Source organism: Muntiacus reevesi, chromosome 1 (genome assembly GCF_963930625.1).
Source record: "Muntiacus reevesi chromosome 1, mMunRee1.1, whole genome shotgun sequence".
NCBI lineage: Eukaryota > Metazoa > Chordata > Mammalia > Artiodactyla > Cervidae > Muntiacus > Muntiacus reevesi.
In genome coordinates this window covers 158,231,364-158,258,112 of record NC_089249.1, presented here as the reverse complement: position 1 = coordinate 158,258,112, position 26,749 = coordinate 158,231,364, and the positions used below count along the sequence as shown (strand labels likewise).

At 42.3% G+C, this 26,749-nt stretch overlaps 1 protein-coding gene across 1 annotated transcript in view; it reads right to left on the bottom strand.

The window, feature by feature from the left end:
- The window catches only part of EFCAB14 (EF-hand calcium binding domain 14), a 41,404-nt gene extending 27,656 nt beyond the window's left edge, over positions 1-13,748 (bottom strand). Inside the window, exons 1-3 of the mRNA XM_065913684.1 lie at positions 12,562-13,748; positions 10,806-10,954; positions 1,861-2,006 (exon numbers count right to left, since the gene is read on the bottom strand). Coding sequence (XP_065769756.1) covers positions 1,861-2,006; positions 10,806-10,954; positions 12,562-12,743 — 477 coding nt within the window. The 5' untranslated portion in view covers positions 12,744-13,748. The remainder of the gene's footprint in view (positions 1-1,860; positions 2,007-10,805; positions 10,955-12,561) is intronic.
- Positions 13,749-26,749: the final 13,001 nt, after the last annotated feature.

Below are 26,749 nucleotides of genomic sequence, written 5' to 3'. Positions count from 1 at the left end.
TATGTAGTGCATCTAATAGGGGCCTGCATAAAGGAGGAATTTAATGGGTGGCAGTTAGCATCTTAAGTGCCATCATCATTATTACTGTGCTCAAAGCTCAGAACACAATGGACAACCTTCTGGTATAATTAGATGCCTCAGAACTGCAAAAGAACCCATGGTTTGCACCAGAAAGAGATGCTAATCAGTGCTTCATGGTGGTTTACTTTCACTTGTACTCTCTGGCCAAACTGCTCATTTGTTCTGTGAATACAAGCAAGGTCAGAATCTATCCTATATTTCTTGTAAAAAAAGGAGTGAATCCCTGCTTTTCCCTTATTACTGAGAGTCCAAGTCTAAATGATAACTAACTAGTCAATAGTAGGTGCTCTAACCCATCAATTATTTCATGATACTTATAAAAATGAAAGAGATCTAAATAAAAAATAAAATATCATAAGGCAGCATTAATATAATATATTATATTATATTAAGGCAGACAATATAAGTGATTGTTTTCAGAAACTTTTATTTCAGTCACACCCAGGTGGCGCTAGTGGTAAAGAATCCAGGTGCCGATGCAGGAGATACAGGAGACAAGGTTTCAATCCCTGGGTTGGGAAGATCCCCTGGAGAAGGAAATGGCAACCCATTCAGTATTCTTGCCAGGGAAATCCCATTTTCAGAGGAGCCTGGTGGGCTACAGTCCATGGGGTCACAAAGAGTTGGATGTGACCAAGTGTGTGCATGCGCGCGTGCACACACACACATGTATGTGGTTTACTGGGTAATTATGGAAAATATTTCTTACTGTGGGTTCCAGGCAAAAGTCTAAAAGCCACTGCCCTAGGTCATTGATCTGTGGTCACAAGTGCTGGCCTGCGCCACTCCCAAACTACTGCTGAAAGAAGCAGGTAGCTTCAGAAACACTGGCAAGCACTTTATTCTAGCACAGTGCTCTCTGCCCTGACTGATTCTGAACTTTGTGACTCCACTCCGAAGAACAGAACATCCTTTTAGCCACAACAGGAATGACAAAGCTATTTTTAAGGACTATTGTGGGTGGACCATTCACTTGGCACTTGAGTTTTCTTTTCAGTCAATGCATGTCTTTCTTAACTAAAGCACACAAACTGAGAACAAGGGCTAAAGCCACCAAGTTGCAGCTGCAGCACCTTATTTATATAAGATGCCCCATCAACATCCTCTGAATATTCCCTTTTCCTCTGGCAGTCCCTCTTTCGGAATCAATGTGAGATCTGGCCAATTTAGGGACTGGAAAAGTTTTGGCTCTAAGCCTACTTGCGTGGTCAAGGTATTTAACCAACTCTGCCATTTCCTCTAATGCTATTCTAGAATAATAATTATCATTAGCTGCTGATAAGTTTCCAGTGAGGCATACAGCACCACATCCCAAGGCTGTCTGTAAGTTAGTAAGAGTTAGACTTGAATTGCAACTCAGTATCTTACTGTGATCTTGAGCAAATTACTCAAATTCTATTAAGCAAAATAAGCTCTCATTATCTGATTAAAAACCAGTTATCCAATTTTCTTAGGGAGGTTAGGCGATACGTTCTTACATTTAATATCTACACTGCTCCTTAGGAAAAGCTGATTCATGAATTTCTAACTCCTTCTAATCTGCTCTACTTCGTAAAACTCTGCTCCTCTGTAGAAAGGGTTAACATTTTAAATATTTGGTAAATGCATAACCATTATCTATCTTACCTGACTTTAATGTATTGGGATCATAGTATGCAAAGCACCATTTCAAAACGTAAAACAATCTGAAGTGAGTTCCCTACACTTACTGATACATACTAGACAGACAAGATGAAACATTCATAGTTTATACAGAAAGAGCGATCACACTTTTGCTACCTGCTTATTCATTTCTGTGATGTTTATCCAGACTGTGTTCAATCCGAGCTCTCCAGATTCAATCTTCTCAAGTTGTTTTTGTTTGCTGAGTAGTTCTTCATTAAGTTTGGGAATTTCTTGGAATGAGCTTTTCTGATTAGATTCCACTAAAAGCAAACATAAGAACAATCATAAATAGCCATAAAGTTCCCTCATGGCTCCAAGATGAAAAAATGATCATACAGCAGAAAAGAAGACAGATTAATGAAAGTTAATTCTAGGAGGATAATGACAAATCTTATCTATCAACTCCACTTTTTACTTTCTTTTTACTTCTGTAAATGTGTACCTTTAACACTAAAGCTTCATTTAACGGGGGCTATCTCACTACTGGCAGCACGACTTTTTTAAAGCCAGGTGGCTAAAAACGATAACAAACAACATCAGCAGAAAGAGTTAGACTTGAATTGCAACTTGGTAACTTACTGTGTTCTTGAGCAAATTACTCAAATTCTTTGAGCTCATTTTCTTCATGTGTAATACAGTGATAATTCTAACCATCCTGTGAAAATATTTTAAGTGAAAGAAGGGCTGTAAAGCACTAAACACAGCTGGCCAGGCATACAATAAGTGATAAATAAATGTTAAGTATTGACCTGCTCAATTAAGAAACTTTCTGATTGGTCAACAAAGATTTATAAACTTTATTCCATTAATGCTCAAGGTGACAGCCTAAGTTATACCTCTAAATGCTTAAATTTATTTTTTTACCTCAAATCAGTCAAATGCAAGATAGATTCTTACTACCTTTCAAACGCTGCTTTGACGACTAAGATTTTAAATCTTTTTCATAAACAGCAAACAGTGCTTTCTTAAATCTTAAATCAACCCAAAAGCTCAAAGTGAAATAAAAGATCTTTAGAGTATTCTTTCCTTTTCATGGAAAATAAAATATTGATAATGGCTGGTCCTCCAGAATAAAACCTATGTCTTTCTTTTAAAGCCATAGACTGCTTGATTAGTTATCATGTGCTCTTTTTAAAATAAAAGACTGGCATAAAGGGACAGATATAAAACTATTTACTAAAATCTTAAGTTCTCAAACGTTTTTTGTTTCTGTATGGTCGGCATTGAGAATACACCTGGCACACTTCAGGTACTCAGTAAGTATTAATGACTGAATGAATCTGGCCTTTGCTTACCTCTCAACCATATTTCTCATCACCTTAGCCACACTTCGGTCTACTTTCCAGCCAAGTTGATTTTCCAGGCACACCAACCTCTTTAAGCCTCAGTGACTGCACACACTAGCCTCTGCCTGGTTGACTTCTGCCCCTTCATTTCCTCCACCTTAGCCTAGTTGATTCCTTTCAAGATTCAGCACAGATAGCTGGCCCCTACCTAAGGCCACTGTTACTTCTTTACAACTCCAAACTCTACTGAGCACTGAACATGCTGTGCTGTAATTATTTATCTGTCTCCTCTATCAGACTGAAGAGAGCTGCCTGAGGACAGCGATCAGGTCTTGTTTGGTCATGTAATCCCAGGGACCAGCACAGTCCCAGGTGCACAGAAGCATTTAAATGCTTGTCCAGTGAAATGATTATAGGGTATAAAATGAAGTTAACATTATCTTAATTAAGTTAAACAAGGAAAACTCAACAAATAAATTCAACAACAAAAAATCCCCACAAAAACCAGGGGGTGGTGGTGGTGCCCTCACTGTAAACAAACCCACTATCTGAAAATTCAGAATTATTAAAAGAAATTAGATATTTTTATTCACTTTTTAAAAATATGTGAAGGAGTTCTTTATAAATAGTAGCCTTGGCTAAGTGCTTTTAATGTAACACTTGATTTACACCCAGTTTACAGGAATACATTCATCTCATGTAGTAGGAATATTTTACTAGTCAGTCTAAATTAACATAGCACTTAGCACCCAACTGAATTTTGAATTCAGTTAGGTTATAAAGAAAAGCTTATCCCACACATATTTGCCATTCTCACATGGTAAAACACCCCAAGGCTGGGGAAGTCTCTCTCTTTCCTGCAATCTATATGAATTAAGTAGAAGGGGAAGTAGGACAGACACGTAAGTAACTTGGATTAAAATTATTAACTAATAAATATATAAATCTGACAAGCCCAGCAAATGGTTTAAATCCTGAGGACTGTGTGAGCCAAGAAGGGATTATATTCATTATCTGATTTGGGGCTTTTTAGGAGACAGAAGACAAGTAAGGGTACTCTGATTACATACATGGAATGAAATACAGTAAACCAACTTATGATTAAGTTTAATCATAAAAAAACTTATGATTACAAATTCATGTTCTTTCAACATGGAAGCAACTCATTTAAAATTTAGTATAATCCGACTCATTCCAGTCCATTTTAGTTCGCCTCTAGATTCCTAGAATGTCGACATTCACTCTTGCCATCTCCTGTTTGACCACTTCCAATTTGCCTTGATTCACGGACCTAACATTCCAGGTTCCTATGCAATATTGCTCTTTACAGCATCGGACCTTGCTTCTATCACCAGTCCCATCCACAACTGGGTGTTGTTTTTGCTTTGGCTCCATCCCTTCATTCTTTCTGGAGTTATTTCTCCTCTGATCTCCAGTAGCGTATTGGGCACCTACCGACCTGGGGAGTTCCTCTTTCAGTATCCTGTCATTTTGCCTTCTCATACTGTTCATGGGGTTCTCAAGGCAAGAATACTGAAGTGGTTTGCCATTCCCTTCTCCAGTGGACCACATTCTGTCAGAATTTAACTCAGATGACCATTATATTATATCTACTACTGTGGGCAGGAATCCCTTAGAAGAAATGGAGTAGCCATCATGGTCAACAAGAGAGTCCGAAAAGGAGTACTTGGATGCAATCTCAAAAATGACAGAATGATCTCTGTTCATTTCAAAGGCAAACCATTCAATATCACAGTAATCCAAGCCTATGCCCCAACCAGTAAGGCTGAAGAAGCTGAAGTTGAACGGTTCTATGAAGACTTACAAGACCTTTTAGAACTAACGCCCCAAAAAGATGTCCTTTTCATTATAGGGGACTGGAATGCAAAAGTAGGAAGTCAAGAAACACCTGGAGTAACAGGCAAATTTGGCCTTGGAGTACGGAATGAAGCAGGGCAAAGACTAACAGAGTTTTGCCAAGAGAACGCACTGGTCATAGCAAACACCCTCTTCCAACAAGACAAGAGAAGACTCTACACATGGAAATCACCAGATGGTCAACACCGAAATCAGATTGATTATATTCTGTGCAGCCAAAGATGGAGAAGCTCTATACAGTCAGCAAAAACAAGACCAGGAACTGACTGTGGCTCAGCTCATGAACTCCTTATTGCAAAATTCAGACTTAAATTGAAGAAAGCAGGGAAAACCACTAGACCATTCAGGTATGACCTAAATCAAATCCCTTATGACTATACAGTGGAAGTAGGAAATAGATTTAAGGGACTAGATCTAATAGACAGAGAACCTGATGAACTATGGACGGAGGTTCGTGACATAGTACAGGAGACAGGGATCAAGACCATCCCCAAGGAAAAGAAATGCAAAAAGGCAAAATGGTTGTCTGAGGAGGCCTTACAAATAGCTGTGAAAAGAAGAGAAGTGAAAAGCAAAGGAGAAAAGGAAAGATATTCCCATTTGAATGCAGAGTTCCAAAGAATAGCCAGGAGAAATAAGAAAGCCTTCCTCAGCGATCAATGCAAAGAAATAGAGGAAAACAACAGAATGGGAAATACTAGAGATCTCTTCAAGAAAATTAGAGATATCAAGGGAACATCTCAGGCAAAGATGGGTTCAATAAAGGACCGAAATGGTATGGACCTAACAGAAGCAGAAGATATTAAGAAGAGGTGGCAAGAATACACAGAAGAACTGTACAAAAAAGATCTTCACGACCCAGATAATCACAATGGTGTGATCACTGACCTAGAGCCAGACATCCTGGAATGTGAAGTCAAGTGGCCTTAGAAAGCATCACTACAAACAAAGCTAGTGGATGTGATGGAATTCCAGTTGAGCTATTTCAAATCCTGAAAGATGATGCTGTCAAAGTGCTGCACTCAATATGACAGCAAATTTGGAAAACTCAGCAGTGGCCAGAGGACTGGAAAAGGTCTGTTTTCATTACAATCCCTAAGAAAGGCAATCCCAAAGAATGTTCAAACTACCGCACAATTGCACTCATCTCACACACTAGTAAAGTAATGCTCAAAATTCTCCAAGCCAGGCTTCAGCAATACGTGACCCGAGAACTTCCAGATGTTCAAGCTGGTTTTAGAAAAGGCAGAGGAACCAGAGATCAAATTGCCAATATCTGCTGGATCATCGAAAAAGCAAGAGAGTTCCAGAAAAACATCTATTTCTGCTTTATTGACTATGCGAAAGCCTTCAACTGTGTGGATCACAATAAACTGTGGAAAATTCTTCAAGAGATGGGAATACCAGACCACCTGACCTGCCTCTTGAGAAACCTGTATGCAGGTCAGGAAGTAACAGTTAGAACTGGACATGGAACAACAGACTGGTTCCAAATAGGAAAAGGAGTACGTCAAGGCTGTATATTGTCACCCTGCTTATTTAACTTATATGCAGAATACATCATGAGAAACGCTGGGCTGGAAAAAGCACAAGCTGGAATCAAGATTGCTGGGAGAAATATCAATAACCTCAGATATGCAAATGACACCACCCTTATGGCAGAGAGTGAAGAGGAACTAAAAAGCCTCTTGATGAAAGTGAAAGAGGAGAGTGAAAAAGTTGACTTAAAACTCAACATTCAGAAAACTACAATCATGGCATCTGGTCCCATCACCTCATGGGAAATAGATGGGGAGACAGTGGAAACAGTGGCTGACTTTATTTTTTGGGGCTCCAAAATCACTGCAGATGGTGACTGCAGCCATGAAATTAAAAGACGTTTACTCCTTGGAAGGAAAGTTATGACCAACCTAGATAGCATATTAAAAAGCAGAGACATTACTTTGCCAACAAAGGTTCATCTGGTCAAGGTTATGGTTTTTCCAGTGGTCATGTATGGATGTGAAAGTTGGAATGTGAAGAAAGCTGAGCGCCTAAAAATTGATGCTTTTGAACTGTGGTGTTGGATAAGACTCTTGAGAGTCCCTTGGACTGCCAAAGAGAACCAACCAGTCTATCCTAAAGGAGATCAGTCCTGGGTGTTCATTGGAAGGACTGATGCTGAAGCTGAAATTCCAGTACTTTGGCCACCTCATGCGAAGAGTTGACTCATTGGAAAAGACCCTGATGCTGGGAGGGATTGGGGGCAGGAGGAGAAGGGGATGACAGAGGATGAGATGGCTGGATGTCATCACCGACTTGATGGGCATGAGTTTGAGTAATCTCCGGGAGTTTGTGATGGACAGGGAGGCCTGGCATGCTGCGATTCATGGGGTCGCAAAGAGTCGGACACGACTGAGCTACTGAACTGAACTGATAATCCTACTCAAAAGAACTTACTTAGCTCTTTTCCTGATCTTTAAGAAGAGGAAATGAAGATTTCTGGACATGCCCTTTAGATACAACACATAATGCCAATAGTAATATTTTATATTTGTGCATCTTTACAGTTTACAAGATACTTTTACGTAATTACTCATCTTGTAATTGAGCCCCTACTATGTGCCCGGCCATGTACCTGGCACCACTGCATACAAAAGAACATGAAATTCTCAGTCTGGTGGAGAACGAGGCATTAGCCCAGAATTACTGTAGAGTGTGACGGATGTTATGACACAGGAATGCCCAAAGTGCTTTCGTAGCACAAATTTATGTTTTATGGATGGGAAAATGTAGGCTCAGAAAGAATAAGTCACTTGTCTGTGTTTCATAGCTTGTAATGAGCAAGTCAGGATTCAACAGTCAAACTTTCTGATTCTAGAAAATTTGGAAAGGAAGTGCTAGAAAGGACCAGCACTCTTTCTAGAACACTTCAGCTGTCACAGATGCTTACAGTCTAGCACCCTTATTAGCATAAGACCATTTTTAAGTTCTGCATGAAATGACTGAACTGCTACTCTTCTGTATGACCAGAAACAGACATGTTTGACTTATCAATACTGTCCATCTCTTCCAAATTCTTTCCCCTCTGTCTAGTTTTGAGTGATAGAGTGGAATGGCTGGGTATAGAATCTTCCTTAGAATAACTGTGGAGGTCTTCTGGAGTACCTGGTTCTAGAAAAAGAAAACTGAGTGAAGAGTTTCAAGGCCAGGCAGCACTTTTAGCTTAAGGATCAAATTACTCGTTGGCCTCAAAGAAAAAATATCTAGCCTACCTGCTCTGCTTTCTGCTCCAGATATCTCAGCAATCCTGTCTCCTTTCCTCACTAGTGTCTTGGAAGATAATGAAATAAATGACAAGGTGCTCTGAATTTTTAAAAAAGGTATTTAAGCCAGACCAGCAGGTAGTCTTATTTCCACTATCCTCTTGAAAAACAAGAAATAAAAATAAACTTATTGAAATATATTTAAAGTAGCAACATAATTCAAAGAAAGATTATATAAGTTTAACAAGATTAACGTCATTTAGCTAAGAAAATGGTTTTCCCAAAAAGCCTCTTGCCAAGTGGTCCACTAAGGTTCAGCCTATAGACTGACTTATAGAGCCCCAGGCCCCACGTCTGTTCTCTCAGGAAGTTCTGCTTTAGATAGTACAGGTGCTAGCATATCTACTGCAGCAAACCAAAGCCCGCAGAGCAGCTGGACTGACAATTCCAAATCTGCTTCATTCAGCTGACTGACAAGTATAGTCAGGGTCCCCGGGGAATGCTGCTCAGTGGTAGAAAGCAGGTCTCAGTCCCAGGGCACAACTCCTGGCATCTCCTGAATTTCCAGGAATTGGTATTAACAAGTGCTCAAAACATATTCGTGGCCTGATTGATTGTTAGGTTTACTGTATATACACACTTCAAACATACCTTTCTAAACAAAGAAATTTCCTGAGAATGAAAAGCTCAGCTAAGGTACACATTACACTGGTGTCCTGAAAACATAGGCACAGAGCAGTCAGAAATAAATCCCTGGAAGGCAGAATTGAGCAATGTTTTGAAATGTATAAATAAATAACTGCATTATGTGACCCAAAGAGTCAGACGGGACTCCGTGACTGAACAACAACAACAAATATGTGACCCAAATAAGCCGCAGTACAAACATAGGAGGCCCAACTAGTTACAAAGAGATATTGGCATAGACAGGTATCGTCAGTGGATAGTTAAAACACTGCTTCTCAGAACCTCCTTTCCAAGTTATGATTATTACTTACCAAGAAAAACACCATGTAATTCTGCTAAGTACAAAATTAAGGAGGGAAAATAACTAGAATACAAAGCTCATTCTTTCTTACACCGTACTCTGATCCCACCAATTTATAATAAGGAAATCAGGATGACCCTGGCAGAGAATTGTGGCCTATCTAATCCCATTCCCTGAATCAGAAGCTCCGAAAAAAACTAAAGTTAATACTTCAATATATTTTTTTTAAGCAACCTCATTAGGAACCTCATTAATACAATAAGAATTAGCTGTCCCTAGGTTAGGTTTGAAACTTAACTAACTGCAGGCAACAAAGAGAAACTGGGGTGAAGGAAAGCTAGGATGTTGTGATCACCTAGGGCTTACTTCTAGGAAGTAAGGAACAACTCTAATTCTAGTTCTAGGGATAGATTTCTTTATGACTTTGAGAAAGCCTAGGGGTCAGTCTCCTGCAATGTTAAAGCTGCTAAAGTTAGGGTATTTGTGATTATGTGATTAACCTGAAACTGGTTCCTTAGCTTAGAAATTTTTTTAAAAAAGCTAATTTTATTACTTATAATAAAATTCAGGTTGTAATTATAGCTATGCATTATTTGTTAGTTAAAACAAAGACTAAGTAATCTTTTGAGTAAAGCTTTCTTTCCTTTTTTTGTAATTTGCTGTTGTTGTTTTAAGATTTTTATTAGCTTAGAAAATTAACCCTTGTAACCTAGAACCAAAGATCTCAGTGTTGCTAAAGAAAGATCTTTAGGCTAAAAAGGGTTGAAGATACCATGCAAGCACATCTCTCAGAAAAAGGATGTTGGATGCATAAAATACAACTTAACAATTTAGAATATATAAAACTGTTCAACTTCAAAAGTTTTTTGAGAGACACTGACTCATGAGACAAATAATTATCTGTGACTCAGCACTCAGTAAGCACACCATACATGCTGGGTATTATTATTACTGCTCAGTACTATGCTTCCCTAGGCTTTTCTTAAGGAGGATATTGTCTGATAGACACGCCCACATTCTTTCTCAAATGGCCCTGTGAAGAGGAAGGAAATAGCCTAGTGTTGCTACTGCCACTTTACAGTTGGGAAACATGCAGTGGCAACAGGTGGAAATTAACCAAAGTTCTAGGATCCTGGATCTCAGCCCTTCCCTTTTGTGCTATAAACACTGACTGCAATGCCATTATTTCAGATGTTATTTGTCCCAATGATGCATAAGCACTGTGTTTTTTTTTTTTTTTTTAATTTATTTTTTTTATTTTTCAGTGGGTTTTGTCATACATTGATGTGAATCAGCCATAGAGTTACACGAATTCCCCATCCCGGTCTCCCATCCCACCTCCCTCTCCACCCGATTCCTCTGGATCTTCCCAGCCCAACAGGCCCGAGCACTTGACTCATGCCTCCCACCTGGGCTGGTGGTCTGTTTCACCACAGATAATATACATGCTGTCCTTTCGAAACAAGCACTGTGTTTTGTTTGTGCATTTAAAAATAAATGTTACTGCATTCAAGCCGACAGCTAAGAAAGAGTTTAAAAAATGCTGAAAGGAACGTGTAATTGCTTCATCAGAGTGAGCAAAAATCTTAACTCAGCGTGGTACACTTTGTCCTAGAACCTGGCAGAGTCCAAAGTTATACTCTGAAAAGGGTGACCACTTACTTGTTCGGAACTTTTCCTTGAGGGAATCCAGATCCTCCTTCAGAGCGACTTGCATCCACACCAGGCCAACGCAGGCCACGACACAGGCGGCAAGGATGACAAACGCACAGAGGGGATAACAGATCCTGCAGCATCGTAAATAGTCTCCCCTGATCATAAGAACAAATTCAACCAGGAGTATGAAAGGGATTATGAATACAGTTTGATTCCAAATAGCACATGTATGGGCATACAATTAGCATCTCTAATGAATAATCAACCCATTTACCAGGGAACATAGGGTAACACACTTAAATCTGAACAGCAGGTTGAATACGTCAAGATAATATGACCCAGGAAGAGCTCATCTATCGGGGACAAACTTCTCATGAAATGGGGGAGTTTCTGAGTTACAGGGGCTCACTGCCATCATCATCAATTCAGGTCTTTGGAAACTGACTCAGGTTAGGGAAGTGTAAAGATCAGAGTTTTCTCTGCCATTTATTACTGTACTGTAATTCACTTATCTATCTAGTTCTCTCTCGCAAATATATAGTCATTCCAGAGAACCTTGTTTCACTTTATTTAAACTTTATAAACTTTTGAGTAAGCTTTATTGAAAATGGAATGAAAAAAAACTAGAACAGTAGGTTAAAGTGGACACCTCATACACTCCAGCTGATTGGCTCAGAAGGAAGGAAACATAGGAAGGAGTTAGATTTCACATCAATCGTCAACCAGCACTCAAGGTCTAAACTAAACCAACAGGGTAACTGTTTCAGTTAACTATTCCACTTCATCAGATCTTCATAGCTGAAGCCCAGGACTGCCGTGAACTACTTCACCTGGCAAAGCTTATTAGAAACCAATCTCTTCCTTTAATATAAAAGGACAAAGACATTCCAAACAAACAAATCTCAAAGGATTTGATTTCTTTTAGCATCCTAAGCTTCAGTCTAGCTCTTGCTTTCACTTCCTTAGCAGCATACTCTTTTAATGTGCTCCTTAAGAGAGTCCAAGGGCACTTTAAAGATTCCCTTCAGCCCCTTCCTACCCTAACCCACAATTTCCAATGTCTTTGTGTTTACTAGAGGAGGGCATGGCAATCCCCTCCAGTATTCTTCCCTGGAGAACCCTATGGACAGAGAAGCCTGGCAGGCTACAGTCCGGGAGTCACAAAGAGTCAGACACAACTGACTGAGTAACACTTTCACTTGTGCTCACTACTGGAGGATGTTACCATCTAAAAGTGATTTGAAAAAAGCTGACTCTTCTGTCTGTCTCCCATACTCCATTTCTCTCAAGGTTCATAGTTTTTACAGAACGGCCTTCATCATATTCCCCCATTACCAGATTCAGACCCATCAACAGTAGGGGAAAAAAAAAAACCCAAACAAACAAATAAAAAACCCTGCAGTCTTAAGGTCCCTGTGTCTCCTGAATTTTAACAACAAGGCCTTGTCTCTCAAATTTCTCTCTCCCTATGTCCCTATTCTTAGCTTCTTTGCTAATCTCACCAGGCTCTTGGCACATTCCCCAAGTCCACACTTCCACCCTAGATTCAGAGCTCTTTGTACACTTACAGACAGATCTCTAACTTATACTTCATTCAGAACCTGAACTCATCTTCTCCCTAACATTTTTCCTCCCTTGTGCCTTCCAGGAACTACACACTTTTTTCTTCCTAAGAACTCCCTTCTCCTTCCCTTTCATTCGCTCCCTTGGTAGTGCAAGGAGATGCCTTTTTCCATCCCAGCCTCAGCACTTCTTTACTCACTTGACAAAGCGAGAGCGATTTCCAGCTACACCAAATTCCTCTTCCTCCTCTGAGCTGGACTCGGAGTCTGAGTCAGGAGGCTCCGTGCGAAGCAGGCGATGGCCTGAGCCTTTCTTGGGTTTCTTTCTCCGGCTGTCCCCAGCCAAGCCGATCAATGCATTGAGCTCTTTGCGTTTTTTCATCTTCTTGTGTGGGGTAAGTGGAGCACCCACTCCTGAGCTGCCAGGTTCGTACCCGACGCCCAATTCTCTCCCTGCCTTGGAGCTGCCTTCCAGGGTGAGGAATCCTGGGCCAGAGCCCTCTGGTCACTCCCACCCAGGGGTGGGACTGACCAGATACACTACGGGCTGGAGATTGAACTCCAGAGGAAACTGAAAGTCAGATGAATGGGGGAAGTCACATAAAGATGGCCAGGGAGCTGGTGATCCAAATGGGTAAAGGCCTATGCAGGGAGTGCCAGTTACTTAAGAGGGTACTGGGGAGGGGAGCAACTTTTGTCTCTCAGGATAAAAAGTCAAGTCAAGAATGAGAGATTCTGAACCCTGGTCAGCAGACAGTATTTCTAAGGGTACTCCAAGAGCTGGAAAGGACACACAGATAGGTGTTTCGGACTTCCGGGGCAGGATTTCCAATGGAGAGAAAAACAAGAAAACTTGGTTCTTGAATGGGAAGAGACGGGGAGATGCAAAGCAAGACGGTGGGAACGCGCTGGTCCCTCCCTAGATGGAAGCAGGAGGCGGCTCCCAGCCACTACAACCCTGACAGAGAAAATGCCCGAGTCCGAGAAGATCACCGTCCTCCGGCCTTCGTCCTGAGTTTGAAGGGAGTCTGAGGCCAAGGAAGACCCAGAGCCCAGTCTGGAGGATTCGGCCTGAGAGGAGCCAGTCCCGCGCCTGGGAAGACCCCAGCCCTGCTGTCTGGGCCTGGGGGCGCGGTGAGGCGGGGTGACCGGAGCTCAGCCCACCTGAAGCGCTCCCGCCCAGAGTTTGAGGTGTTCCGGTACGGGCGACTCTCGGCAACTCACACACGCCGCCTCCACTCCAGCCGCGACTCCGGCCCCCGCTCCGGCTGCGGCCGCAACTGCTCCCAAGTCGCTGGTGGCGGCGGCGGCTGTGGCCGCAGGCTCCAGACCCGGGCCATAGCTTCAGCCCCAGTTCACTTCCCCTTTGGCAGCGGCCACCGGCATCGCCTGCCAGTAAGGCGCACTCCTATTGGCCGCCTGTTCGATGACGTCACGCAAGGGAGTAGGGGAGGCGGGGCGTTAAAAGGCGCAGGCTCTGGCGCAGGCTAGTCCTTCTGCCCCATCGAGGTGGCCCCGCCCCCAGGAGGGTCCCAGGGGACCTGTCTCTCACCTGTTCTGGGCCGTGTGAGTTTTCCAGAGGAGCAGGGATGAGCCATGCAAAGCACTCAGCTGGATGAACTTGTTTGGGAAGTTCATCACCGCATCGGCCCCCGGTTGTGACTAACCCAGTTTAGAGGTGCCAACCCTCTGACTCTTCAGCTGTTTATTAAAGGTTTAGGCATGTTACAGGTTAATGACCCAGTTGAACACATTCATCCATTCATTCTGTAAATATTGATTACCACGTGTCAGAAACAGTTCTACCGCTGAGGATACAGCAATAAACAAAATAACAACTGTCCCTGTCTTCCAGGGTAGGGTTGCCTGATTTAGTGAATAAGAATACAGGACACTCAGGAAAGTTTAAGTTTCAGATAAACAACGAATTTTTTTTTTAAATGTAAGTATATCTCATGTAACGTCTGGGACATCTTCATACTTAAAAGTTATTTTATTTGAAATTCAATTTTAACTGGACCTCCTGTGTTTTATCGGCCAACCCTGTTCCTGCAGTTTATACTTGAGTGGAAGGAGAATGATGATATGTTAAATGTCAGGAGGTGATAAATATTATGGGGAAAACTGAAACATGATAAAGGGACAGGGAGTGCCTCTGTGATAAGGGGACCTTTGGTTAGAGATTGGGAGGCAGTGAGGGAATGAGTTGTGCAATGACCCCAAGGAAGGAGTGATGTGGAAAATGTGGTGTGGCTGGACCTGAAGATCCAGCTGCTGCTGCTGCTAAGTTGCTTCAGTCGTGTCCAACTCTGTGTGACCCCATAGACGGCAGCCCACCAGGCTCCTCTGTCCACAGGGTTTTCCAGGCAAGAACTCTGGAGTGGGTTGCTATTTCCTTCTCCACTGAAGAGCCAGAGGAGAGCTGTAAGAAATGAAGTCAGACAAGCATCAGGAGCATCTTGTAGGGCTTGAGGGACTACTGTGAGGACTTTGGGAAACCATTAGTGCTTTAAGCTCTGGCTTAGATTTTTAAAAAGATCACTCTAGTTACTGTGTGGAAAAGAGAATTAGGAGAGAAAAGGACAAGTAAATATGATGGCAATAGTGGAGATGGTGAACATTCTGGATGCTTCTTGACCATTGAGCTAACAATATGTGCTGATGGTTTACAGAGCAGGTGTGTGCAAAACAAGGAGTCATAGATAACTCCAGAGTTGGGTTGGAACAGTTGGAACAAAGGAATTGCTGTTTACTGAGATAGGAAAGAGCAGATTTGGGGCAAACTTGAGAAGCCAATTCAATACTCAGATGGACTGTTTGGTATATCTATTTGGTATTCTGGGCAGAGGTTGGGTCATGATATATAAATCTGAGAGTCTCCCATGTAGATAATATTTAAAGCAAAGTGCTTTGAATTCCTCGGAAAAAAGTCACTTAAAGTAATTTTAAAAATATAACTTAAAAATTTATTTATTTTTGGCTGTACTTTTTGTTGTGCAGGCTTTTCTCTAGTTGTGGCGAGCAGGGGCTGCTCTCTCATTGTGGTACGCAGGCTTCTCGTTGCTGTGGCTTCTCTTGTTGCAGAGCACACGTGCAGGCTTCTATAGTTGTGGCACGTGGACTTACTAGTTGCAGCTCGCGGGCTCTAGAGCACAGGCTCAATAGTTGTGGCACAGGGGCTTAGTTGCTCCGTGGCATGTGGGATCTTCCTAGATAAGGGACTGAACCCATGTTTTCTTCACTGGCAGGCAGATTCTTTACCACTGAACCACCAGGAAGCCCTAAAGTAATTTTTATATCCTAAAATATAGCCCTAAAGTAATTTTTTATATATTAACACTTGTTACTGTGTCAGTCACACTGGCTTTGTCTAGGGATACCCACCCAAAGTCTGGGCCTGTCTCTTATTTATCTTTATATGTCAAGTCCAGAGGTAGAAGATCCGATATATATGTGACACCTCTGTAGGTGGGCAGAATTATGTAGAGGTATGAGTGGAGGTTTAGAATCAAGAGATCTGGGATGAAATCATTTAGAATATTTACTAGCTCTGTCAACATGGAAGCCATTTAAATCTGAGCTTCAGTTTTCCTCTCTGCAAAGTGAGGATTAGCATCTATTTCACAGGACAGACACACAAGAAGATACTTGTGAAAGTGCTTTTGATGCCTCCCAAACATGATGCAGTTATTTTGGTTTTTCATTTCCTTTTGTTTTTAGAGCTGTGCTACGCAGTATGGTAGTCAGTAGTCACTAGCCACCTATGACAATTTTAATTTACATTTTACTTAATTAAAATTAAAAGCTTAAATTAGTTCCCCAGTCTCACTGGCTACTGTGCTCCATAACCATATGTGGTTAGTGGCTATTGGGCAGCAACAGAACAGTACATTTCCATCATTATAGAAAGTTTTGTTGGACAGCTCTGCACTAGCATCTCCTTGAAGGTGTGGTACTGCACAGAAAAGGTCTTGACTTCTAGAACCATTTCACGAACACATGCTGTGGTCATGAGAAGCCCAGGCATAAGGAATGACTGGCCCAGGATAGCCCTTCTCATGGCCCTCCTGTGTTGTAGATGTTACATATACACCAAGGGAACCTGGGGCTGAGGAACCCAAGGGAGTGAGGTGGGGCCAAAGCTGTTTCACCCAGCTTCAATGATATCCGGTTAGCCAGGCCCTGCCCTCTCATGCAGTGGACCAGTCATGGGTGGGGAGGTTGTAGGAGGAAGGATCTGTGATTCAGTCCCGCTATTCACCTTTTTGTCTATTTTTTTGGGGGGGGGGTCTATTGGTCTTTAGATAACATGACTTTTGGTGTTGGGTATCCCATGAGATACTGAACCTTTGAAAACTGCTGGCCAGGTGTCTTTCTTCTCTCAGGAGCTCTTGGTACTCTCTAGTTTCCTCCCTCAAACCTGGACCCTCAAGGCCAGAAACTAAACCAACCCTCTCAGAGCAAGGGCTCCTGCATTGAGGAGCCACATGCCTTCCCACACCAGGACCTCTAAAGGTTGTGACCCATCTGTTCATTTGGGGATGTTCATATTGTGATTCTGTGTCTGTGCAGCCCTGTTACCCATTCAAAACTTGTCTGGAATGCACTAAGATCTTGGGTAAGTCACTTTCCCAAGTGACCCAGCTTATTTAACTTATGTGCAGAGTACATCATGAGAAATGCTGGGCTGGATGAAGTGCAAGCTGGAATCAAGATTGCTGGGAGAAATATCAATAACCTCAGATATACAGATGACACCACCCTTATGGCAGAAAGCGAAGAACTAAAGAGTTTCTTGATGAAAGTGAAAGAAGAGGGTGAAAAAGTTGGCTTAAAACTAAGCATTCAGAGAACTAAAATCGTGGCATCTGGTCCCATCACTTAATGGCAAATAGATCGGAAAACAGTGGAAACAGTGACAGACTTTTTTTTTGGGGGGCGGGGGGCTTCAAAATCACTGCAGATGGTGACTGCAGCCATGAAATTAAAAGATGCTTGCCCCTTGAAAGAAAAGTTATGAGCAACCTAGACAGCATATTAAAAAGCAGAGACATTACTTTGCCAATAAAGGTCCATCTAGTCAAGGCTACGGTTTTTCCAGTAGTCATGTATGAATGTGAGAGTTGGACTGTAAAGAAAGCTGAGTGCCAAAGAATTGATGCTTTTGAACTGTGGTGTTGGAGAAGACTCTTGAGAGTCCCTTGGACTGCAAGGAGATCAAACCAGTCCATCCTAAAGGAAATCAATCCTGAATATTCATTGGAAGGACTGATGCTGAAGTGAAAACTCCAATCCTTTGGCCACCTGATGAGAACTGACACATTGGAAAAGACCTTGATGCTGGGAAAGATTGAAGGAGGGAGGAGAAGGGGACAACAGAGGTTAAGATGGTTTGATGGCATCACCGACTCGATGGACATGAGTTTGAGTAAACTCTGGGAGTTGGTGATGGACAGGGAGGCCTGGCATGCTGCAGTCCATGGGGTTGCAGAGAGTCGGACACGACTGAGTGACTGAACTGAACTGAACTGGAGTCACTTTCCAGTTCTGGTATTCCAGCTTTTCCGTGTGTACAATGGGAATAAGCGTATTCCCTACCCAGCTTTCTGTTCCATGCTTTTTTGGGAAGGGAGCAACATCACAGTGTTTATATAGGGTGAATGATATGGCCTGAATTCTCATACAACAATGTGCAGTGGGTAAGTAAAGTTGAGTTCCTAGGGCTCAAAATCCCATTCTGTGTGAGTGGTGAAGTCACATCTTGAGATGCTGCACTACCTTAGAAGACCTACGGAATGCTTTCACTTGGGAAAACTGACGCAGAGAGTGGGAAAACTGAGGCAGAGAGTGGGGGCGAACTGGCTCAGAGCCAGTGATCAGAAATGTGATCCAGGACTTCTGATTCCTAGGCTGAAGCTCTTTAAGATCTTATAATCATCTCTTCTTTGGATCTAAGTCCACATCTGAGCTCTGCCTGTTGGCAGCTGTGTGACCTTGGGCAAATGACTGAGCCTCTCTGAGTTTCCACTTTTGTGAAGTGGTGGTAATAATAGTACCTAGGACTAGCCATGTAATTTGTGGGGGTCAGTGCAAATGGAAATGCAAGATCCCTTGTTCAAAAATCAGGAAAAAAGCTTCCCCCCCCCCCCTTTCTCTCGTGATTTCTTACCTAGCTTGTCACGCTGTTCATTGTTCGTTAGTTAGCCCTGTGCTTCCTTGGGCATGGGGACACTCACAGGGGTGAGGGGTCCTTCCCCAGGCACCCCAACTCAGCCCTCCCTGTGTCTGTACCCAGGCCAAGGATGAGATGGTGCAGGGGAACAGGCTGCTGAGAACCTACTCTGGGGAAGGGGAGAGGGAGGTGGGGCGAGGCAGGACTACATATGAACAGAGCTTCCAAGTCCCCAGTGTAGGCCACTTTGCTCCATCAGACTTCACTTTCAAAACACAAATTCAAAAATAAAATGATTAAGGTTTTCAAGATGGTAACCACAGAGCATTAAGCCCCAGCCATAGGGCAGGCACCCTTCTGAGTTGGGGGTTCTGCGTCACAAACTTGTAAAACTGACCCTGATAATACATAACCCACAGAATAGCTGTGTGAAGAACAATGTGCCTGACTCATAGTAAATGCTCAATAAATGTACCTGTTCCATCAATGTGATTATTAGTTATTCAATGTGATTTATTAAGTATAATTTTCATGGTGACCCAGTTGGGTAATTCATCTTCATTTACCTAATAGAAAATGCTGCTTCCATCTGCTACAAGAATTCCCTTTGCCATCATTTTTCTTGTTGTTTTTCTATGGTTAAAGTTGGAAGGAAGGAACAGAAATGAACTTTTAAAAATAGTCATGTATTAGGCATTTTTTGTGTTAATCATCACTGTGATAAATTAGTCTTCCCAAGGTAAGCATCTTGTCCTTGCTCTAGCTGAGAAGAAAATAGATGTCCAGGGATTGCAAGAGGCTTGCCCAGGGACACACAGCACATCAGTGTCAGAAACTGGGACTTGAATCTGGATCTTAGCCTTGGAAGCCTGAGTTCTGCACCTGGTGCCCAGAGCCATGCTGGCAGACCTGCTGCCTGGGCCTTTGTCTGCAGCTCATCTGGAAAGGGACCACAAGCTGAAGCATCTTACCTCTCCTGGGGTGGCTTCATCTGCTTTCCCAGCCCCTTCCCCATTCTTTTTGCTGCTGTGTCGGCAGCTGCATCCGGTACCCTAAAGACAATGGGAAGAGGAAGGACTGGGTGGTAGGAGAGGAGCCAAGCTCCAAGCTAAACAATGATTTTTCTCCTGGTGGGTCCCAGGCAACAGGAAGCAGCACCGGTTCCCAGCATTATTGTGGGCAGGGGTAAGGACTGCCCCCACCGGGATCCTTCTTCTATTCCTGGCACAGTCTCCTTTGAGTTGCTGCAAGCTTTTTCCCCTTGGCTGTGTAGTAGCCTCAGTTTCCCCATCTACTGACTATCCTAGCACCCAGAACAGCATCCATTGCTGGAAGGACCTTGGGCACTGTTTGCTGAATTAAATAATTGGGAGAGCAGAAGAGAGCTATTGGAAGAATTTCTAGGCATTGTTCTTCATCTTTGTGATCCCACCCATTCATTCCATCCATCCATCCATCCATCCATCCATCCATCCATCCATCCAACAATCCTGCCCTAAGGAAGCTACTTCCACCTGCCAAGTCCTGTGTATGGCCCTGGAATACACCAGTAATATCCAGGTTCTGCACTGCCAGAGTTCCCAGGAAGCCGGCAGTGGTCCCCAGGGTTTATACTGTGGGGCAAAAAGAAAGTCGAATGATTGAGTTTATTTTAGGATGAGAACAATAATCCTGGGAGGAAAGAACATACAATGACCTTCAGACCTTCAGACCACCAGTTCTTGCCCTCCTTTCCAGGGGCTTGAGCTGGAAGTGGACTGGATCAGAGGGAGCCCTGAGTCTGGGTACAGTATTGTATGGGTTTGAGTCTCAGCCTCTTCACCTACTGAATGTGTGATCTTAGATGAGTTCCTTTTCCTCTCTGAGTCTGTTTTCTCGTCTGTAAACTGGAACTAACTATGTGTACCTCCTGGCAGTGCTTGAGGATTAAATTTAAATGGTGGGCATTAAAGGGCTTCAAGGGAATTGTTAAATGCATTGAGTGGACAGGAAGACCAGGAAACAGACTTCTGAGATACTTATTTGGAGCAGGGGACTTAGCGCAGGTTGGGAAAGAAGGTGATGGGATCGTGATGGGAAGGCTCTTCTAACAGAGAAAGGGCTGTGTGTGTGTGTGTGTGTGTGTGTGTGTGTGTGTGTGTGTGTATGTGTGTATTCCCTCCCTCCATCAATGCTGGGGGTGGATGAAGGAGTAAATGGCAGGTGATGCTGAATCAGCAAGGTGTAGGAGTGGGGGACAACATGGAGAGGCTGTCTGGGCCATCCTGAGTTCTTTTCTAAGGGAATAGCACTGGTTTTGTGTGTCTAAATCAGCCTGAGACTACAGTTCAGCTCCATCTGAGACCAGTCTACTTACGGAGACTGGCACCAGAAGACAATAGACATGCATTACCTCATGCTGCCATCTGCAGGTTTCCTGCACAACTGCACCTCTTAGATGGGGACAATTGCTCTTCAACGAAAATAACTCTCCTGTGTCAGGAGATGGGGAAACACAAGATAGACAAGATCATACTCCTGCTGTGTAAGAGCTTCTGGTGTGTGAGTGTGTGTGTGTGTGACAGAGAAAGAGAGAGACAGATCAACAGACAGAGACAGAGAACAATAAAGATGAACAGTAAAGATGTGATCAGTACCATGATACAAGATGCAGAAAGGGTAGGGATGGAACTAGGGAAAGGTTTTGAAATGAAGTAAGCTTTCATCCATTCAATCATCCATCCACCATATATTTATTGAACACTTAATGTATTCTAAGCCCTATTCTTTGTGCTGGAGTTACAACAAGGAACAAAATACAGAGAAATCCATGCCTGCATGGAACTTACATTCTAATGAAAGGAAAAAATTCACAAATGAGGTGATAAATATATACTGAGTTAGATAATGAGTACTAAGGAGAAAAATGAAGCAGTAAAGGAAGAGTATTGTTGTAGTGATTACAGCTTTTGAAGTGAAATTTGAATAAAAAGATTCAAGGGAGAGGAATTTTAGCTTCTGTACATGATTAAAATTGTGCTGGACTTTCTGTCCTGCATAACTAACTAGTGTGTGTACGTGTATGCATACTCAGTCGTGTCCAACTTTTTGTGATCCCACAAACTGTAGCTCACCAGGCTTCTCTGTCCTGGAGGAGTATTTTTCAGGCAAGAAGACTGGAGTGGGATGCCATTTCCTCCTCCAGGGGATCTTCCCTGCCCAGGGATCACACCTGCCTCTCCTGAGTCTCCTGAATTGCAGATGGATTCTTTACTGCTGCCTCATGGGGGAAGCCCATAAATAACTAGAAAACTGTACAAATATATGGAATAACTTTTTAGGCATTGGACAACAATTAGTGCAGAACTATTATCCTTGAGAGAAGGAAAACAAGACAGTACAAAGAAAATTAACTGTCTTTCTATTATGAAAATAGATATAAAAACATTTAACAAATATTACCAAATCGTAACCCACTCCAAATAAAAAGCATATATCATGACCAAGTGGGGTTCATCTTAGAAATGCAGGATTAGTTTAATGTTTGAAAATCACCATATTGTAAAATAAAGGAGAAAAACATAATTTGTCACAATATATACAAAAAAGAGCATTAATAACATTCACCACCTATTTATAAGAAAAGCTCTATTAAAATTAAGAGTAAACAGCCATTAAAAAGAATTCATTTGAATCAGTTCTAATGAGATGGATGAAACTGGAGCCCATTATACAGAGTGAAGTAAGCCAGAAAGATAAAGAACATTACAGCATACTAACACATATATATGGAATTTAGGAAGATGGTAACGATAACCCTATATACAAAACAGAAAAAGAGACACAGAAGTACAGAACAGACTTTTGAACTCTGTGGGAGAAGGTGAGGGTGGGATGTTTCAAAAGAACAGCATGTATATTATCTATGGTGAAACAGATCACCAGCCCGGGTGGGATGCATGAGTCAAGTGCTCGGGCCTGGTGGGCTGGGAAGACCCAGAGGAATCGGGTGGAGAGGGAGGTGGGAGGGGGGATCGGGATGGGGAATACGTGTAACTCTATGGCTGATTCATATCAATGTCTGACAAAACCCACTGAAAAATTAAAAATTAAAAAAAAATAAATAAAATTAAGAGTAAAATGTGGTAAAGAGCATCTATGAAAATTCTACAGCTAATATCATACTTAATGCTGAAAGAGAATACTTTTACTTTAAGAACAGGACAGGGATGTCTGCTCTCATTATTTCTGTTCAACACTGTACTGAGGTCCTAATCACTGCCACAGTAAAAAAGAAAAAAGTCACATATTTAGATATGAAGAAGTAAACTATCTTTATTTACAGATCAGATGATATAATCATATAAATAAAAAGTCCTTAGGAATCTATAAAAGAGCTATTAGAACTAATATATTAATTTAGCAAAATCACAAGATAAAAGGTCAATGTACAAAAGTTATTTATATTTTTGTATACTAGAACTGAACAACTGGAAAATAAAAACTTAGAACCATTTACAATGACTTAAAAACATGGAATATTTATGGATAAGTTCAGCAAATTATGTGTAAAACTGGTACACTAAAACTACAAAATACTGCTGAGACCAAAGTAAGACCTAAATAAACAAATATATCATGTTCATGGATTGAAAGACAACATTGTTATGATGTCAGTTATTCCTAGATTCATCTATAGATTCAATGCAGCCATAAGAAAAAATACCAGCAGGTTTTTTTTTTTTGGATAAAAATTGACAAGCTGATTCTAAAATATATATATAAAATGCAAAAACCTATAATAGTAAAAAAATTTTTTGAGGAAGAACAAAGTTGGAAGATTTACAATATTTGATTCTAAAACTCTCCCCAAGGTGGGAGCATGTTTGCACATTTGAGGAAGAGTGAGGATACTTGTATGACTGTAGAAGAATGTTTGATGCAAAGAGGTTATGGATTTCATTCTAAGTCAGTTAGGGAGCTATTAGAAGATTTTGATAAGGGGGCTTATATGATCACACTTAATGTCTTAATAAGGTCACTCTGGCTTCCATATTCAGAACAGAAAAAAAGGACAAAGGGCAGAAGCAGAAGAGTAGTTTAGAGGCTACTGCTGTAATACAGAGATGATGGTGATCTGGACCAAGTGGTAAGAAGTGGTTGGCTTATGGACACATTTTTAAAGGTAGAGCTGACTGAATTTCCTGATGAACTGGATATAGGGCATGAAAGAAAGAGAGAAGTTAAGGTCTGGGTAACTGGACAACAGAGATGCTAATTACTATGGTGGGGAAGCTGGTAGGAGGATGAGACGAAGTGTTTTGTGTGGCTGAACCACACTGACTCCATCTTATCAGTTTCATCTTAGGCCTGAAGTCCACCCCCTCCTCTTTCTGCATGACTGAGCTTTAACCTACTCATAAGGAATGTGCACAAGCCATATATGTTCTTTATCAACGTTTACCCATGCCTTCGTCTCATATAAAACCTGGAAGAACGCCTTTGCTGATGCAGATGGTTAATGGTCATGAGACCCCTGGGGGAGATGAAAAATGCCCCAAGATGAAAAATTTCCCTTGGTGCTGACAAGCTTCCCACTTGATAGTCAGATTCTATTTTTAGCTTTGGCTCCTTTAAATCCTCCTGTACTCCCTCCACAGTATGGTGTGAAGCAGAGCTATCAGTGTCTGGACTGTGGTCCAGACACACTGTCCTGCCTGTATGTAAGTTACCCACAATAGACTTCATTGTTGCACCTTATGGAGTTGCTTGCTGCATTTTTCAGTCTTAAACTTCCTTCTCAATTCAGAGGATATTATTCAACATCCTTCTTCCCAACAATTTTGTCAGAGACATGATAAGTTTGAGATGCCTATTGGATACCCAAGTGGGGTTATCAAGTAGGTAGGCCCATGAATATGAAGTCTAGGTTAGAGATGTATTTAAAGCTATGTGATTGGATGAGATGACTAATGGGATGAGTGGAAATAGAAGAAAAGTTCCAAAGATTGAACCCTGTGGGTTCGCCAATATTTAGCACTTGTGGGATTAAAGGGGTTCATCCGAGAAATAGGAGGGAAAATTGTGTTAGGAGCAAAGGTGTTAGAAAAGAGAGGAGACCAATAATGTCAGACATATGGGCAGGGGAAGTCTTGAAGGGTCTTGAATGCCAGGATGGGGATATCAATCTTAAAAGACAGAGTCACAGTCAGATTCAAGTCATAGAAAGATTGCTTTGGTAGCACTGTTGGATTCAAACAGAGGTTAGGAAGGGGTCAGATTTTAGGTAGGAGGGCCAGTGTGTGCATTCATGCTTAGTCACTCAGTTGTGTTGTGCTCTTTTGAGATCCTGTAGTCTACCAGGCTCCTCTGTCCATGGGATTCTCCAGACAAGAAGACTGGAATGGATAGCCATTCTTTTCTCTAGGGGATCTTCTCAACCCAGGGACTGAACTGAGTCTCCTGCATTGCAGATGGATTCTTTTCTGCCTGAGTCACCAGGGAAGGCCAGGGAGGAGGCAAAAGCAATTGTGAGGTCATCCAATCAGAAGATCAGGACTGATGGTCTCCTGATCTGGGATTTCTCTATCCTTGGGCTCTTGGAGCTCAAGGATTTGTCTGCCAAAGGCTCCAGGGGGCTTCCCTGGTGGTTCAGTGGTAAAGAATCTGCCTGCCAGTGCAGGAGACATGGGTTCGATACCTGGTCTGGGAAGATTCCACATGCCACAGAGCAACTAAGCCTGTGTGCGACAGCTACTGAGCCTGTGTTCTAGAGCTGGGGAGCTGCAGCTACTGAGCCCACATGTGCAACTGCTGAAGCCTATGTGCCCTAAAGCCTGTGTTTCATGAGTGAAGCCACTGCAATGAGAAACTCAGGCACTTCAAGTAGAGAGTAGCCCCCACTCTCTGCAAGTGGAGAAAAGCCCACACAGCAAGAAAGACCTAGAACAGCCGAAACAAAACCAAACAAAGCAAAAGACTCCAGCTAGGTCTTCCTGGCTTGCCCTGAACCTTGAGAAGACAGGAATGGCTGGGTCTTCTGTACATGGTGCTGATCTGAAAGTTCCTCTCTTCATCTCTTAAAGGCACATCTGTGCTCCCACCTCAGCTTTCAGGACTGGCACAGAACCAGCTATCCCTGAATCAATCATCACAGAATCAATCATCACCCTGCATATGGTCAGAGACTCAGAGCCTTAAGATCTGATAAAAGATTTTGGGGTTGTGTGCCTGGCTCCACCTTTATTCAGATCTCCAAGGTTACTGTTGCTCTGATAGTCTTGCTGGTCACACAGATTAAGAAAGGCTTCATACCTAGAGAATGGAGTGCCCTGACCCAGTCAGTTTCCTAGGTCCTACCCCGTCCATATGGTTGAAGTTTTTGGACCTACGTAGTTCCCTAGACTTGTTTCTTACAGGCACAGTTCCTTAGCATTTCCCATTCTGCTCAGCAATTATCCTTAGCAACCTGTAAGCTGCCAAGTCATGTCCCACTCTTTGTGACCCCATGGACTGCAGCACTCCAGGCCTTCCTGTCCTTCACTATCTCTCAGAGTTTGCTCAAACTCATGTCCATTGAGTCAGCGATGCTATCCAACCATCTCATCCTCTGTTGCCCCCTTCTTCTCCTGACTTCAATCTTTCTCAGCATCAGAGAACCTGAAGCATCAGCAACGTGTAGCCCAAACTCTCTGGCCTTTTATCATTGCATGTTGACTTTCCCTGAAAAGCCTCTTCATGCCTCCTTCATCTGAATAAGTCCTAGATGCTCTTCAATGCTCAACTTAGGGGTACCTTACTCTAGGAATCCTTCCCTGGTACCCAGGTTGCTTAGGTGTCTCTTTCTCCTCCTCCTCCTCTTCTTAACTGACACCAGTTGCACAAATTTAGTTTATCTATAATCTTGGCTCATAACACTGTCATCAATAGTTTTTGAACGGACCTCTTTTCCTCCCCTCCTTCCTTCCTCTTTCCTTTTTTCCCCTCCCTCTCCCTGCCTCCTTTCCTCTTTCTCTCACACACAAACTTGCAAACCAGCCCAGCAAGTAACATCAGCAATAATTACATGTAAGTGTCCATCCTGTTTCCTCAAAGAGGCAAAGGAGAAAAGAAAAGATATACCCATCTAAATGCAGAGTTCCAAAGAATAGTAAGGCAAGATAAGAGAGTCTTTCTAAGTGATCAATGCAAAGAACTAGAAGAAAACAATAGAATGGGAAAGACTAGAGATCTCTTCA